At 50.3% G+C, this 11,215-nt stretch overlaps 4 protein-coding genes and 1 non-coding gene across 7 annotated transcripts; 4 read left to right on the top strand and 1 right to left on the bottom strand.

Annotated features, from left to right (window-relative positions):
• The first annotated feature begins 356 nt into the window (after positions 1 to 356).
• Positions 357 to 1,132, top strand: LOC120646919 (40S ribosomal protein S17-3-like). The gene has a single exon (XM_039923453.1). It carries the CDS (start codon positions 467 to 469, stop codon positions 893 to 895), a length of 429 nt encoding a protein of 142 aa, XP_039779387.1. The 5' UTR covers positions 357 to 466; the 3' UTR covers positions 896 to 1,132.
• Positions 1,133 to 2,002: 870 nt separating this feature from the next.
• Positions 2,003 to 2,079, top strand: LOC120653049. The gene has a single exon (XR_005666743.1). It is a non-coding gene; the product is annotated as a small nucleolar RNA R160 (small nucleolar RNA).
• A 2,340-nt stretch (positions 2,080 to 4,419) lies between these two features.
• Positions 4,420 to 6,557, top strand: LOC120646917 (putative pentatricopeptide repeat-containing protein At1g02420). The gene has a single exon (XM_039923451.1). It carries the CDS (start codon positions 4,555 to 4,557, stop codon positions 6,097 to 6,099), a length of 1,545 nt encoding a protein of 514 aa, XP_039779385.1. The 5' UTR covers positions 4,420 to 4,554; the 3' UTR covers positions 6,100 to 6,557.
• On the bottom strand, positions 6,501 to 7,553 carry LOC120646918. The gene has a single exon (XM_039923452.1). The coding sequence runs from the start codon at positions 7,496 to 7,498 to the stop codon at positions 6,923 to 6,925; it is 576 nt and encodes a 191-aa protein (XP_039779386.1). The 5' UTR covers positions 7,499 to 7,553; the 3' UTR covers positions 6,501 to 6,922.
• Positions 7,554 to 7,982: 429 nt separating this feature from the next.
• LOC120646916 (putative cyclin-A3-1) lies at positions 7,983 to 10,726 on the top strand. 3 transcript variants are annotated; one of them, XR_005664634.1, is made up of 8 exons: positions 7,983 to 8,456; positions 9,007 to 9,242; positions 9,323 to 9,404; positions 9,496 to 9,609; positions 9,755 to 9,785; positions 9,864 to 10,016; positions 10,122 to 10,256; positions 10,338 to 10,726. XR_005664634.1 is itself a non-coding variant. In XM_039923450.1 (8 exons), exons 1-8 carry the CDS (start codon positions 8,130 to 8,132, stop codon positions 10,407 to 10,409), a joined length of 1,113 nt encoding a protein of 370 aa, XP_039779384.1. In that variant the 5' UTR covers positions 7,989 to 8,129; the 3' UTR covers positions 10,410 to 10,726. The 3 variants fall into 3 exon arrangements, 1 of the variants encoding a protein (XP_039779384.1); XR_005664635.1 differs by having other exon boundaries at positions 10,105 to 10,256; XM_039923450.1 differs by having other exon boundaries at positions 7,989 to 8,456; positions 9,496 to 9,572.
• The last annotated feature ends 489 nt before the right edge of the window (positions 10,727 to 11,215 follow it).

The raw sequence follows: 11,215 nt of genomic DNA, 5'->3' as shown, positions 1-11,215 counted from the left end.
GAACGGACTCGGTTTCACAGATCCCGTATTTTGCCGGGAACTTCCCGTTTTCTTACCGAATTCATTCCCGTATCTGTGTTGTATTCATAATGATACACATGCAGGAGCAGTTGCAGTTGTGCGCCTCGGTGGCTCGGTCTTCTGTATAGAGCACCGATCCCCTTGCTCAGTCTGTGTGCGCGAGGTGGGACTAATTGCGTTGCCTGGCGGCTGGCGACAAGGCCCAGTACCAGCCCAATCAATATCACCCGCCCATCTCGAACGAGCGGCTCAGATCTCCTCCCACCGCGAAACCCTAGCTCCACACTGCCGCCTCCACCTTATAAGTTCTTCTCGTCTCTCGCCTCCGCAAAACCCTTGCTCCAGTCCTCGTCCCGCCGCCGCCGCCGCCGCCGCCGCCGCCCCCTGCACCAGCACCAGCCGCCGCCTAGCAGCAGCCGTCGCCGGAGAAGAAGGGGAGGGAGCCATGGGTCGCGTCCGCACCAAGACCGTGAAGAAGACCTCCAGGCAGGTGATCGAGAAGTACTACTCCCGCATGACCCTCGACTTCCACACCAACAAGAAGGTGCTGGAGGAGGTCTCGATCCTGCCCTCGAAGCGCCTCCGCAACAAGGTGGCCGGCTTCACCACCCACCTGATGCGCCGCATCCAGCGCGGCCCCGTCCGCGGCATCTCGCTCAAGCTCCAGGAGGAGGAGCGCGAGCGCCGCATGGACTTCGTCCCGGAGAAGTCGGCGCTCGAGGTGGAGGAGATCCGCGTCGACAAGGAGACCATGGAGATGCTCGCGTCCCTCGGCATGGCCGATCTCCCCGGCGTCGAGCGCCAGGCTGAGGTGTCCAGCGCCCCCACCTACGGCCGCCCGCAGTACGGTGGCCCCCGCCGCGACCGCGTCTAGGCTTCTAGTCGGTTGCAGTGGTTGGATCTTGATCGCTTCACTTATCGTCGTTATTATGCTACTATGTCAAACTTGTTTTAGGTCATTGGTTGCTTTGTGGCGATTAAGTCTTGAACCTATCTGTTTTGCTCTGAATTCTGCACTGTTTTGATCTGCGTGTGATGGACAAGATCTAAATTCTAGCGCCAATGAAATCTTAATCGATTTATAAGTTACAATGAGATTTTGCTTCCTGTTTATGCTGTTTGCTCGTCAGATTGAATGCTTTGTCACATGCGCGGCTTACGGTATTGAAGTTTAGTGCCTGTATATTTCGTTAGTTACTCAGTTATTAGAAATGCATGTTTAGCATCCGGATTTCGGTCTATGTAGTCCAATCTTCTGCATTACAGTCAGCGATTGGACCCACCGTCTTATTGTTACATAAGCCCAGTGCTGCTTCAACTGAGAATGATCACTGAGAAAACGTTCAAAGCACAACCACCCAGAAGAATCATCATTGAACCTGTTACTAAACTGCCGCCCATTCTATGTCTTGTTTTTTTTGAAAATTATTCTAGGTCTTGTTGATTGTTCAGATGCTGTCAATTGCCTTTTGGAATCAGCATTGTATCTCAATAGTTCACATGTTTATAGCCTGACTGATCTAGCAGTCATTTTTTAGGGATTTTGTTCCTCGTTTGTCGTCAATCTGTGTGGCTTGAATGATTTGTCTTGTTCCGCTTTAAACCGCTAATCGCTGCCACTTTCTTTGCTTGTACTGTTCTTGTTGGAAAGCATGAAGTGTGGTCATTCGCTTGATCTTCCTGTACATGCATACGCCTTCGTTGGATCGATGGCTTTTGTTTGGTTAGCTCGCACCATTAGCCCCCTGCTCTGTTGAGGTTGGATGCAGGGAAAAATGCGAGGACAGGGTATATCGGTGCAAGATTCATTGACCGGGCAGGGGCTCTATACCCTTGGTGAAACCAGTAAATAACCTCAGGGTCATCTTCTGTCCACATTGCATCACTTGCTGCTGCTTCTTTCTTTGATGTGTTATCAGATATGTTTTCTGCCTTCGATTTCATTTTATTCAGTAGTCAGGTTCTGACTTCTGGTTATAGAAGTGATATGAGGAGACTGAAACATCTGAAAGTTTTCATGTGGATCACATATATGGTCTTCAAAGTTCTCTGATCACTTAATCTTTTCTTTCATCTGGAAGGCATCTTCTTTCATGTGTAGCTAGAGTAGATGCGGTAGGAAGCTGTACCATCTGAAACTGTACTGTTGAAAATACTTGGATTATCTTCAAAATTAGTCTTCGATATAAGAAATGCATGTTTAGCAACCAGATTTTAGTCTATGTAGTCCAATCTTAGGCTGCATCAGTCAGTGATTGGACCCAATGTTATTTTGCCCAGTGTTGCTTCAACTGAGAATGATCACTGAGAAAACGATCAAAGCACAACCACCCAGAAGATTCATCATTGAACCTGTTCTCTGCTACCCATTGTATGTCTTGTTGATTGTGCAGATGCAAATTGCCTTTTGGAATTTGCAGTATATCTGAATTACATGATAGGGCTCTCTTCTATAAAGGATGCGCTGCTTGTGTTCGTGGTGGGGATGCTGTTCTTGGTGCTTGCGTGATTGCTGTTGCAGATGTAGCCAACTAGTCTTCATTGGAGCTTTCAAAAAGGAATACTAGTCTTTATTGGCCTCACAACATTCTTTTTAGAGGTTTGATTTGATTAATTGCGGAATTGCTTGGCCCGTCTATCGGCATAGCAACACCACAGCACGGAGTTATCCCGATCAATAGCAAATAACATGCTAGATTTCCAAGTGATTGAGAAGGATGAAACAGACTATTAATTCCTTTTGTTTTTTTCAGAATTATTTGATTCGCATTTTTGTTATTTTGCTCAGTAAGCTTGAGTTTGATATAAGAGAAGATTGTGTACATATTTAGTTGTAGAAGAATGGGGATGTCGATGTAGATTGTATTGGTTTGAAGCGATAATTCTTCGGCAACGAGAGGCTCGCCAAGCCTTTCCTGCACACCTTTGCGCGGCACATCTTATACCTGATTGCTGTTTTCGTTCCGTGTCATGCCTGTGAATTGTTGTTTCCTCTCTAGCAGCTGATTTGAAGAGTGACGATTGAATCCTTGATTGGTTCTATTTTTTTTCTTCACAAATGGATTTAAATTAGCCCTACGGTGAGGGCGAGCCCTGAGGCGCTATTGCCGGCTTGCCGCAGCCGAGCTGAGCTCTGCCTCGCTGCGGTGCCGTGCTGGTGTGCTTCGCCCCATGTGTTCGCCCACTTGCCGGCTTGCCGTCCAGATAGCGGCGCGTCCGTCCGGAGCCTCGTGCTTGTGGATGCCGCGACGGCCCGCACTCCACCTTGTCTCCTGTGGACTCTAGTCCTGTCCCGGCCACCCGTAGCGCTGCCCATTGTCTGTCTCCTCCCCTGGCGGACGATCTAGCTATGCCGGCGTCCGTCCACGGCGGGTCGGCGGCCACCTACGTCTTCTCCCTCTTGTCGATGTGCTCCACAACCGCCCGCGCTCGTCGTCTACGCCGTCACTCGTACCTCGTGCTTCCCCGCCGCCGTCCGCCTCCCCAACAACGGCGTCTTCCCATCCCGCGCTCGACGTGGTGGACGACCATGCCAACGTCAAGGAATGCGTTAGAATTAGAAAGCCTACGCCGTGTTTAGAGCAAAAAAATTTTTGTCCAAAAAACATCACGGACACATCACACAAGTATAGAGTATTAAGTGTGGACAAAATAAAAATCAATTGCACAATTCACGTGTACAAATCTTTTGAGCCTAATTGCGCCATGATTTGACAACGTAATGTTACAATAAACATTTGCTAATGATGAATTAATTAAGTATAATAAATTTATCTCGCACTTTACAGGTAGAATAAGTAATTTATTTTGTTATTATTAATCTACGTTTAATTCTTCAAATATACGCCCGTCTATTTCAAAAACTTTACTGGTAAAGAACCCACTGCTCGGGTTAGGAAACGTGTCAAGTAACCCTCGTAAACAGGCCCAAATGAAACACGGCATCTAATACTGCCCCATTAGGCTTGCGCCAACGGGGCACGGTAAACTGCCCCCCACCCCACGTAGGGGGGCTTGGGGGGGGGAGCGAGCGCTCCAACGGCTCTCTCCACAGCTCCCTTTATATACGAGGGGAGTTGAAATTCCCCTCATATATAGAGTGAGTTTTAACTCCCCCTATATCTCTAATCACACCGTTTCTTCGCGATATTAATCCTGTTTGAGCCTCGTAATATGATGATAATTCGTATTATGATAGTTTAAATACTGTATGATTTTTTAAAATTTCAAAAACGCTAAATAAATAGTAAATTAATGAGTGATAGTATATAGTGGGAATAGATATGAGGAGAATGATTGGAGAAGAGTTATAGGGAGAGAATTTTTTTGAAGGGAGGTAGTAAAATATAGTAGAAAGTACATATAGCGGAGTTGATGGGGGGAATGGTCGGAGAAAGGCTTACGAGATCGAGCTCAGCTGGTCCACCTGACCTCTGTGTTCCCACTCACTTCTCGCCGGCAGCCGCTGAAGCCGCCCCGCCTCCACGCCGGCGTCGCCAAAAACCTCCCAAAGCGCCGCCCGCCTCGCGCGAAATGCCACCCAAACCCGCGCCACAGCTCTTCCGATACGTCTCCAAGCCCCGCAAGCCGGCGGCGCCGTCCGCGGCACCCGAGGCCACCTCCCCCGCCGTCCACGAGGCCCCCGCGTCCGATGCCGACGCCGACGCGGTGTACCGCCTCGTCACGTCCGCGCCCACGCCGTCCGCGGTGGAGTCCGCGCTCGCGGTCTCCGCCGTCCCTCTCTCGGCCCCGCTCCTCGACGCCGTCATGCGCCGCTTCCGCTTCTCGCACGGGGACCCGCTCCGCGCGCTCTCGCTCCTCTCCCTCGCCGCCGACCGCGGCGGGGTCGCGCCGTCGCCCTTCGCGATCGACACCGCGCTCTACGTGCTCGGCCGGTCCCGCCGGTTCACGCACATGTGGGGCCTCCTCCACAAAGCCCGCCGCATCTGCCCCAACGCCGTCACCCCGCGAACCGCCATGGTCGTCCTCGGCCGCGTCGCCAAGGTTTGCTCCGTCCGCGAGACCGTCGACTCCTTCCGCCGCCTGGTGCGGATGTTCCGCGTCCTCGATCCGACCGGTTTCTTCAATGCGCTGCTCCGCACGCTCTGCCAGGAGAAGAGCATGTCCGACGCGCGCAATGTCTTCCACGCGCTCAAATACGAGTTCCAGGTGAACCGCCAGACCTTCAACATCCTGCTTTCCGGCTGGAAGTCGGCCGAGGACGCCGAGGCGTTCGTTGCCGAGATGCGGGAGCTCGGCATGGAGCCCGACCTGGTGGCCTACAACAGCTTGATCGATTGTCACTGCAAGAACAAGGACGTGCAGAGGGCCTACAAGCTGCTCGACGAAATGCGGGAGAAGGACATTTCCCCAGATGTGATCACCTACACGAGCCTGATTGGTGGGCTTGGGTTGATTGGCCAACCTGACAAGGCGAAGGACTTGCTAAAGGAGATGCATGAGCTAGGGTGCTACCCAGACGTCCCTGCATACAATGCTGCAATACGGAATTTTGTTATAGCGAAGAGGCTTGGAGATGCGTTTGCACTGATGGATGAAATGGCCTCAAAGGGACTGATGCCGAATCCCACAACTTATAACCTTTTCTTCAGGTGCTATTACTGGGCATTCGACATTGGCAGTGCGTGGCGGTTGTATGAGCGGATGCGATCTGAAGGATGCTTCCCAAACACACAGTCTTGCATGTTTATCATAAGGCTGTGCCATCGGCATGGGAAGGTGGCGCAAGCACTTGAGCTGTGGAGAGATATGGTCACCAACAGGTTTGGATCATTCGCCTTGGTATCGGATGTGCTATTTCACTTGCTGTGTGATGAGGGGAAGTTGGAGGATGCCGAGAGGTGCTTCTGTCAAATGGTTGAGCTGGGGCAAAAGCCCAGCAATGTTGCTTTTAGAAGGATAAAGATACTGATGCAGCTTGCCAAGCAGGAAGAATCTATTGCCAGGTTAACTGAAAAGATGGCACAATTTGGCCGACGGGCACCTGAAGATTGCCAAATGGTCCACCTATCTGAAAGCAGGCCCAGCAATGGTGATGGAGCTGGTATTGATATGTAGAGAGCAGCTTAGCATATACATTTGGACATTGATTATCATGGTTAGCGACAGTAAATTTGGTTTACCGGATGAATATTTATTCTGAGCTCTATACTTTGATGTCTTCCCCGAAAGTTTTGAAATTTCAATATATCTTGTGCGTGCATGCTTGGTCACGAGACAAACGGTATATCTTCTAGACTTTCTATATGTGGTGCAGTTGTATTGTCAAATTATCAGTAGTTCATACAAGTAGTTTCCTTTTACCAAAATATCCATTCCATGCTATAGCATTCTAGCAACATACTGATATGAGTATAATTGGAACATGATAATGGTTCTCAATGTGCTGCATTTACAAATTACAATTAGCGAATTATTGTATAATAGTGAACAGTGTTATTTTGTAATAGGCAAGTAAATTTCTGGGATTGCTTTACATTAACATTTGAATTACAGGGAAAGAGGAGATTTTTCGCAACACAGGTCCCCAACCATAGTAGCATTAGCTTGGTCATATGATAGTCCTCTTCTAAGGTGCAGCATCATTATTATATACTCATCTTTGACGGAGGTTTGAACATACTAGCCACTATTAGTAATGCAAACCCGTGATTAAGTGATGCACCGTTCTGTGTGTAATAGGACTGCACATCTGCATTACCACTCCTAGGAAAGGATCATATGACCCACAGAGCTGTAGACAATCTTTAGCTGGAAGATTAATTGACATGGTCACTCAAGATTCTCCGCCCGAGAAACAAATAATGAGATAAACGGCATGTAGAAATACTCGAGATTCTCTGAGCAAGTAACGTTCATTGTTCTGAACTTTCCCATGGATCTAGTTGCTCTTGGGGATGTTGAGCGGCGTCTTTTTTTTTTTTTTGAGGGTAATGTTGAGCGGCGTCTGATCAGTCCCCAGCAGGCATCTTGGGTGAATGTTGACGTCGCACACGCCACAGCGGTAGCGCCACACGCAGTCGGCGCCGCAGCGCGCGCACTCGGGGCCGCCCACGCTGAGCATCACGACGTGCTCCGGGTGCAGCGGCGAGATGGCGGCGCCCGGCAGCTGTGCGCAGATGGGGTGCACGTCGAAGCCGCACGGCCGGCAGCGGTAGTGCATGCCGCGGATGTCCGTCTCGCAGATGTCGCAGCGGCGGCGAGGTTCGCCGACGCCGGCGGCCACCTCGAACACGAGCGGGTGCTGGCCGTGGAAGAAGAACCACGCGGCCCCGGGCGCCGTCGCGCAGGGCGCGTGCAGATCGAAGTCGCACGCGCCGCAGCGGTAGCGGAGGCCGGCGCCCGGGCAGCCGCAGCCGTCGCACACGAAGCTGCGGTCGGTGCCGCTGCTCCCGCCGGAATCGACGAGGAACAAGTGGTGCTCCTTGTGGGCGGCGTGCCGGATCGCTCTGGCCATGGCGAACTCGGGGAAGGCTGCTGCTACCCTCGCTCTTCAGTGCGACGCTGACGAAGTGTCGAGGTGGGTCTATGTACACATGATGGCGCGGCGCGGCGACTGCTTGGCTCTCTGGCTGACTGGCTCTGTTCCGGGAATCGGAGCTGGAAGGCGAGCAGACGCGCCCTTTCCGCTGCTCCGGGAACCGATGGGTGGTGGTTCATCGTTCGTTTCCATGGAACGGCGCCCCTAGTGCCAAACCCGACGCAGCAGCAATGCAGCATCGGGAATGGGATGCACGGGAACGGAAGGCTACCCTCCCGGTCAAACTAGACCTCTCCAGAACTTTCGCGTTTCGTACTACTCCTCTTGATTCGTATGGGCCCCACGTGCCTCCGGGTGTTGCGTGTGTGGTGCCGCATTTCGTCCTGTGCGGATGCCCGCCACAAGTCCACCTCCAAAATTCAAATCGCGTCAGGCTTCCACCGTAAGGCCGGAACGAACGCCGCCTCGTTCATTCAATCATCGCCCGGACGAAAAACCTCCAAAAACCCCAGCGGAAAACGAAGGCGGCCGGCGGAGCGCATCCGCGCGACCGTAGCCATCGCCCATCGGCAGCAGCGTCAGGACCCGGACGCCGGAGGCGGAGGTGATGGAGAGCAAGGAGAACGCCGCGCACTCGGCGCCGCCTCTTCGGCAGTCGCGCGGGAAGCGCAAGGCCCTGGCGGAGCTGCCGGCCAACGAGTGGCGGGACACGAACGGCGGCTCGGCGCCGCGGCCGTCGAAGCCGAGGACGCGGTCGGCGGCGCGGGCGGAGGCCGAGGCGGAGGAGGCGAGGAAGCGGCTTGAGGCCGAGGACGCCGCGCGCGGGGCCGACGTGACCCGCCTTCTGGACCCGAAGCGGCAGGACGCAGGCGCGGCGCAGGCGGCCGTCGCGCCGTACCACGGGGACATCGACCGGTACCTCCGGTCGTTGGAGGTGAGGGTTTCTCGACTACCTTTTCCCCTGGGACCGGGGAGCTTGCGCGTGGCGTGGGTGTATTTGGTGCTCGGGTGTGGTTGATTAAGGCTGGAATGTGTGATCGTAGCTGATGTGATGGGACATTTGGGGAGGCGTGATCATGTCTTACGCTTGCGTGCTAAGATTTGGCCCGTTTGATTTGAGCGGGGATTATGTGATGTTAATTCTGTTTTCAGTGGAACGTTCATTTTGTCTGGTTTCTAGGCTTTAGCTGCTGCTGGCTAGGCAGGTTGTTAAATTATGATTTTGCTAGTGCAGTTGTGGTGAGTGTCCCTGTCTAGAGTGTAAGTTGACAGGTTGTGTCACTTTGGAGCTAAATTTCATTATCCTTGCTTTGTTTCGGTCCAGCTACAGTTTGTGACCGCTCCAGGACCCATGCCATCTTAATTTACTGACCTTACTAGCACTGTTTGAACAAAATGCGAGAGTTTTTTTTTCTTTGATCACTTGAGATGTGGGATTTTAGCCGTTTAGGTGTGATTTTCTCTAATTTTGTTGAGATTGTTAGGTCGAACCATTGAGGAGGCCAAGCCCTGACTATTTTCAGAAGATCCAGAAAGACATCTCCCCCAAAATGAGGGCAAGTGTCCTTGTGGACTGGTTGGTAGAGGTGGCTGGCGAATTCAAGCTTCACGCAGAAACTCTTTACCTTGCCGTTTCATATGTCGACCGCTTCCTCACAGTGAATGTTGTTACTCGGGACAAGCTGCAGCTGCTGGGTGTCACTGCACTGCGCGTTGCTGCGTAGGGGACTAAACTGTTTGTTTACACTTTCTGTTTATCACTTAAAATCACTCTCTGAGCTGCATTTTGTAATGGTGCAGCAAGTATGAAGAAATTGAGTCTTCTAAGATGAAGGTGAACAGATACACTGACATTACGGACCACACTTACACCAAGCAGCAAGTAGCCTCTCTTCTGCTGAGTTTTCCATTTCTTAGTTATTCGCCTGGACCATGGATTATAGACGCACGTTTCTGTTTTATGTTCCACGCAGGTGGTGAAGATGGAGGCTGACTTGCTGAAATCTTTTAACTTTCAGATTGGGGGTCCCACCGTAACAACATTTCTAAGGCTGACTTGCTCCAATCTTTTAACTTTCAGATTGGAGGTTCACACTTGACATAACTTCCCCTGCTAATGTAAAATGGTCGCCATATCTGAATTGTGTTGCTAAACCACATTGTGTTTATCTGATTATTGCCACACTATGCTAACAAATTTTTGGAGTCTGATGCCTGATGACTCTGTTGTAGGCGCTTCATAGCTTCGTGTCGTGGAGGCAATGTAAGTGTACTTTCGGAGCATCTGCATTTAGTTTTGTTAATATTCTTTTGGTAATCTATTTTCTCCTTGAAAGTTCAGCGCATAAGCAGCAAAAAACTGGAGTCCATGTGTAGCTATCTCGTAGAATTGAGCTTGCTGGACTACGACTGCATAATCTATCTACCATCAGTTGTCGCTGCTGCCTGCCTTTTTGTAGCCAGGTTCATAATCCGCCCAAAGACTCATCCTTGGGTAAGAATGCATGTCCTTTATTGCCGACTGTATCTATGCTGCATACGTTTCTGACATTAATGTGCACAACTCTTTTTCCTGACTTTAGTGTGCATGAATCTCCAGAACTTGATGCTTCAACATAACACGGGGTATAAAGTCTCTGACTTGCAGAAATCCATTTTCATCATACATGAACTGCAGTTGAGCATACGGTGCCCAGACCAGAAAGCAATCAGAGAGAAGTACGAGGACCTAAAGGTACATCCATTATCTCCATTTCGTTGCTGTTATCTGCATGTTGTATTTTGTTAACATTTGTTTGCTTAAACATGTTTGCAGTTCGAGTGTGTGTCGAAAATGGCATCACCACGAGAAATCCCTGCGTCTTTCTTTGAAGACTGCAATAAGTGAGGTCTGAAGACCGGAGAATGTTTTTGCATTAACTCTGCAGGTGATGCAGAAGGTATTTTGGTTGCAGGCTAATTTAAATTGGTCAAGAAATGTGTCATATGTGTCCGTCCCAAACATGTAAATAGCTGCTACTAGTCTTACCGATATTGTCCTATTGGCAATGCTGTGCATTGGGATTTTTTTTTTGATACCTGTGCATTGGGATTTTGGTACACGTCCATCAAAGCTTTTTTTGTACAGAGGTTAGCACCGAGTCAATGATAGATGGCATGGAAACGGTATAAAGCAAGCCACCCTATTTCTTGGCATTGCCTGCACATTTTATGAACATTTAGTCGTCTGAAATTACTTGTGAACAGTGCACAATATGTTATCTGAAAGGCAAGTGAGCGTAGAGAAGCACATTGCCACATTGGATAATGTAATTATGCTCCCACCGGGAGATACAATTGGCCTGCGTGCTACATTGCATTAGCGTAGTAGGCTTACTATAAAAAATGGTGTCACCTAATGAGGCCTTGTTCGACTAATCCACTTCACAAGGGGATTGAGGATTGTAAGGGATCGAGGGGGAGATTTTGACTTGCTGGGGATTTAATCCCTACCAACCTCCTCTAATCCTCTTCAATTTCCTTACAACTAAACAAGGCCTAAGAGAAAGTACAATAATGGGTTTAAAGTCAAGCTAGTCAGCAGTTTTGCTGATGTCGAGGAGAGAAAAAGGAGAGTGAAGAAAGCTTAGCTCTTGTTTTGCACCAAGCTTGGCACGGAAGCATAGACTTTGTGGACTCAAATAAAAATGTATG

Source organism: Panicum virgatum, chromosome 9K (genome assembly GCF_016808335.1).
Source record: "Panicum virgatum strain AP13 chromosome 9K, P.virgatum_v5, whole genome shotgun sequence".
In the NCBI taxonomy this organism is placed as follows: Eukaryota; Viridiplantae; Streptophyta; class Magnoliopsida; order Poales; family Poaceae; genus Panicum; species Panicum virgatum.
The sequence above is the reverse complement of the archived record's forward strand: the minus strand, read 5'-3'. Positions and strand labels throughout refer to the sequence as shown.

Excerpts from the sequence above, each read along its gene's own strand:
- LOC120646919 (XM_039923453.1), top strand. The coding sequence starts at position 467 with ATGGGTCGCGTCCGCACCAAGACCGTGAAGAAGACCTCCAGGCAGGTG.
- LOC120646916 (XM_039923450.1), top strand. The coding sequence starts at position 8,130 with ATGGAGAGCAAGGAGAACGCCGCGCACTCGGCGCCGCCTCTTCGGCAG. Across the intron at positions 8,457-9,006 it reads GGTACCTCCGGTCGTTGGAG|GTCGAACCATTGAGGAGGCC; the intron begins GTGAGGGTTTCT and ends TGAGATTGTTAG. Across the intron at positions 9,243-9,322 it reads ACTGCACTGCGCGTTGCTGC|CAAGTATGAAGAAATTGAGT; the intron begins GTAGGGGACTAA and ends GTAATGGTGCAG.
- LOC120646918 (XM_039923452.1), bottom strand. The coding sequence starts at position 7,498 with ATGGCCAGAGCGATCCGGCACGCCGCCCACAAGGAGCACCACTTGTTC.
- LOC120646917 (XM_039923451.1), top strand. The coding sequence starts at position 4,555 with ATGCCACCCAAACCCGCGCCACAGCTCTTCCGATACGTCTCCAAGCCC.